This window comes from Cornus florida, unplaced genomic scaffold, assembly GCF_030987335.1.
Source record: "Cornus florida cultivar Cherokee Brave unplaced genomic scaffold, ASM3098733v1 CherokeeBrave_3.0.0_Hap2_Chr04, whole genome shotgun sequence".
Lineage (NCBI taxonomy): Eukaryota > Viridiplantae > Streptophyta > Magnoliopsida > Cornales > Cornaceae > Cornus > Cornus florida.
In genome coordinates, this window is record NW_026775574.1 from 82,894,751 (window position 1) to 82,897,088 (window position 2,338).

The 2,338-nt window shown below is 35.0% G+C and overlaps 1 protein-coding gene across 1 annotated transcript in view; it reads left to right on the plus strand.

Moving 5' to 3' along the window:
• LOC132305230 (uncharacterized) overlaps positions 1-1,522 on the plus strand; it is a 2,120-nt gene extending 598 nt beyond the window's left edge. The window contains exons 3-9 of the mRNA XM_059802905.1: positions 77-172; positions 384-473; positions 558-590; positions 690-1,013; positions 1,092-1,147; positions 1,245-1,301; positions 1,407-1,522. Of these exons, the coding sequence (XP_059658888.1) occupies positions 77-172; positions 384-473; positions 558-590; positions 690-836 (366 nt within the window). The 3' untranslated portion in view covers positions 837-1,013; positions 1,092-1,147; positions 1,245-1,301; positions 1,407-1,522. The remainder of the gene's footprint in view (positions 1-76; positions 173-383; positions 474-557; positions 591-689; positions 1,014-1,091; positions 1,148-1,244; positions 1,302-1,406) is intronic.
• Positions 1,523-2,338: the final 816 nt, after the last annotated feature.

Here is a 2,338-nt window from a genome sequence, read left to right on the forward strand (position 1 = left end):
ATTGTGGATGTAAATTTAGCAATTTCTTGTGGTAAATTATTCTTATATCTGTGATTTTTTATTCTAATTGTTGCAGGGGGAAATTGTTCAGAAAATCCTGCATATGTACTTACGAAATAGTGGATCTACTTTTGATTTACTGGATGAGTTTGCCTGTTCTATCTTACCTCAGGTGTGTACATGTTTTCCAATAAGGTTTGTTAGGATTTAAATTAATCAAAGTAATTCAAATTTAACTTCTATATTATGGTTGCATCCCAACCCCAAGCCACCATTTGGGATCACAGAAATTGTTGTCCAAATATAAAATTGAACCAGCTCGACCAATTTAATAGTTGCCCAACAAAATGTCAAATACTTTATAAGTTTTAGTTTTGTATTAGGTTCCATCACGCAAATCAATAGCAGAAGATGATTGCCATGGTTTCCCAACTCTGTCTTCTGCAACATTTGTTGTATGGTACCGGGTACTGGTAAGGCGCCTCCTGTTGTCCAATTTTGCATTATAAGCTATAATTATTTTTTGAGACAATTCTAAAATGTTATTTATTGTGCAGCATGAAGAGAACCTCGCTATTCTTAACAAGTTGGTGAGTTGTAGATTCAGTTCCTGGAAGAGTATACATTATATAGTGAATATCATCAGGCTAAAATTTGGGAGTTCTTGTTTGTTCATGTTATCTATTTAGGTTAAGGAAGTTGTGCTCTTAGAGAAATCCAGAGCTGAATTTCAACTTGAAACTGTAGAAAAACTTCTTAACAAACTGAAGCAATCTGTGAATGTGGTTGTATCATTAGTTATCATGTGCAGGACTCACGACAAGGTGGTTAACTAACCAAAAGTGCATACTTCTTCGTTTTCCCATTCGTTTTTTTATTTTTTATTTTCTTTTATTGCTCAAATAATAAGGAAGACAAAACTGTTGATAAGTTGGATGATACTATGATTCAGGTAAGTGTGCATAGCATGGCTATCAAGTATGCCGGGAAGTTTATGGATTCCTTCCTCAAAGGTATTTGGTTAACATTTTGGTCTGCTTTATTATCTAAGATATATATGGTCAGGGGACTAACGTTGAAAAGTTCCTCAGTTTTTGATTTCCTGCAGACCCAATTTCTGTTGCACAATGAGCTCATAGTTCAACTGGTAAGATCAGATAAATTTCTTCTGCTATAGTCGGCAGTATGCGCTACTTGGAATTTGAGCTGCATCCAACTTATGGGTCTCTATAAATTGAATAAAGGTGAAAGAGCTTCAAAAGGCGACAAGAACAATCCAGACTCTTTGCGCTGAAGCTAAGGTCAGTTCTGCTGTTCAAATTTTAGACTAAATGTTTTGCTTATTCACACTGATATTGCCGGGATTTTCCTATTGTTGCAATTTTATTTATTTTATATATATGAAGGGATTAAAACAAACTACTATAACCTGCAAAATTCCTGCTACAAAGAGATCTATGGAACGCTTCCTATTCCGTGTCAAGGCTCTCCTCCACACTGCACCAAATGGAAGCACTTTTTGGATGGGTATGTAATATATGTATCATATAGTATTTTTTTGGTGAGAAAATTCTGTCATGATATCTTGAAGCCCTGAACTTTACTCAATTATGTATTGATTCACTATTTGTGAATTATTCATAATATTTTGCTCAATGCTGTTAGTTCCTTTTCTATTTACAGAACTTCCTATTATTCTGTGTATTCCAAAACTGTACAATTTTACCTAACATGCATAATTCCTCAACTTCAGACCCATTTTAATTTTCATGATGCATTGCATAATTTTTTTCCCAAGTGTTCTAATATTCGTGATTGTTGATGTTCTTTGAATCTCGACTTTGGAAACAAGTTCAGCTTTTTTTCCTAGTTTTTGATTGGTGTTTTATGATTGAATGCCACCATAAATCTAAATGACATCTAAGTTCTAACCTTAACTAATATAACCTGCACTCAGCACAAAATATGGAGTAGAACTGATCACTTGGACACCACACTCAGCACAACAATCCAGCACTTTGTTTCCAATAAAGGAAAGGCCTCTGTCAGTGGTGAGAGTTTCTGGAATTCCAAACCTATGTATAATATGCTTTTTGATAAAATCAATCACTGTTGACTGCTCACAGGTCTTTAATGGAATAGCCTCTACCCACTTTGTAAAGTAATCCATCACCACCACAATGTGAGTATGGTTATCTGAAGATGGTGGCCTTAACTTTCCAACAAAATCCAAAGCCTACCCTCTGAATGGCCATATTTTCACTATCGGCTACATATTGATAGCTGGAACTTTTTGGACTGGGCCATGTTCTTGACATGCAATACAAGTCTTTACAAA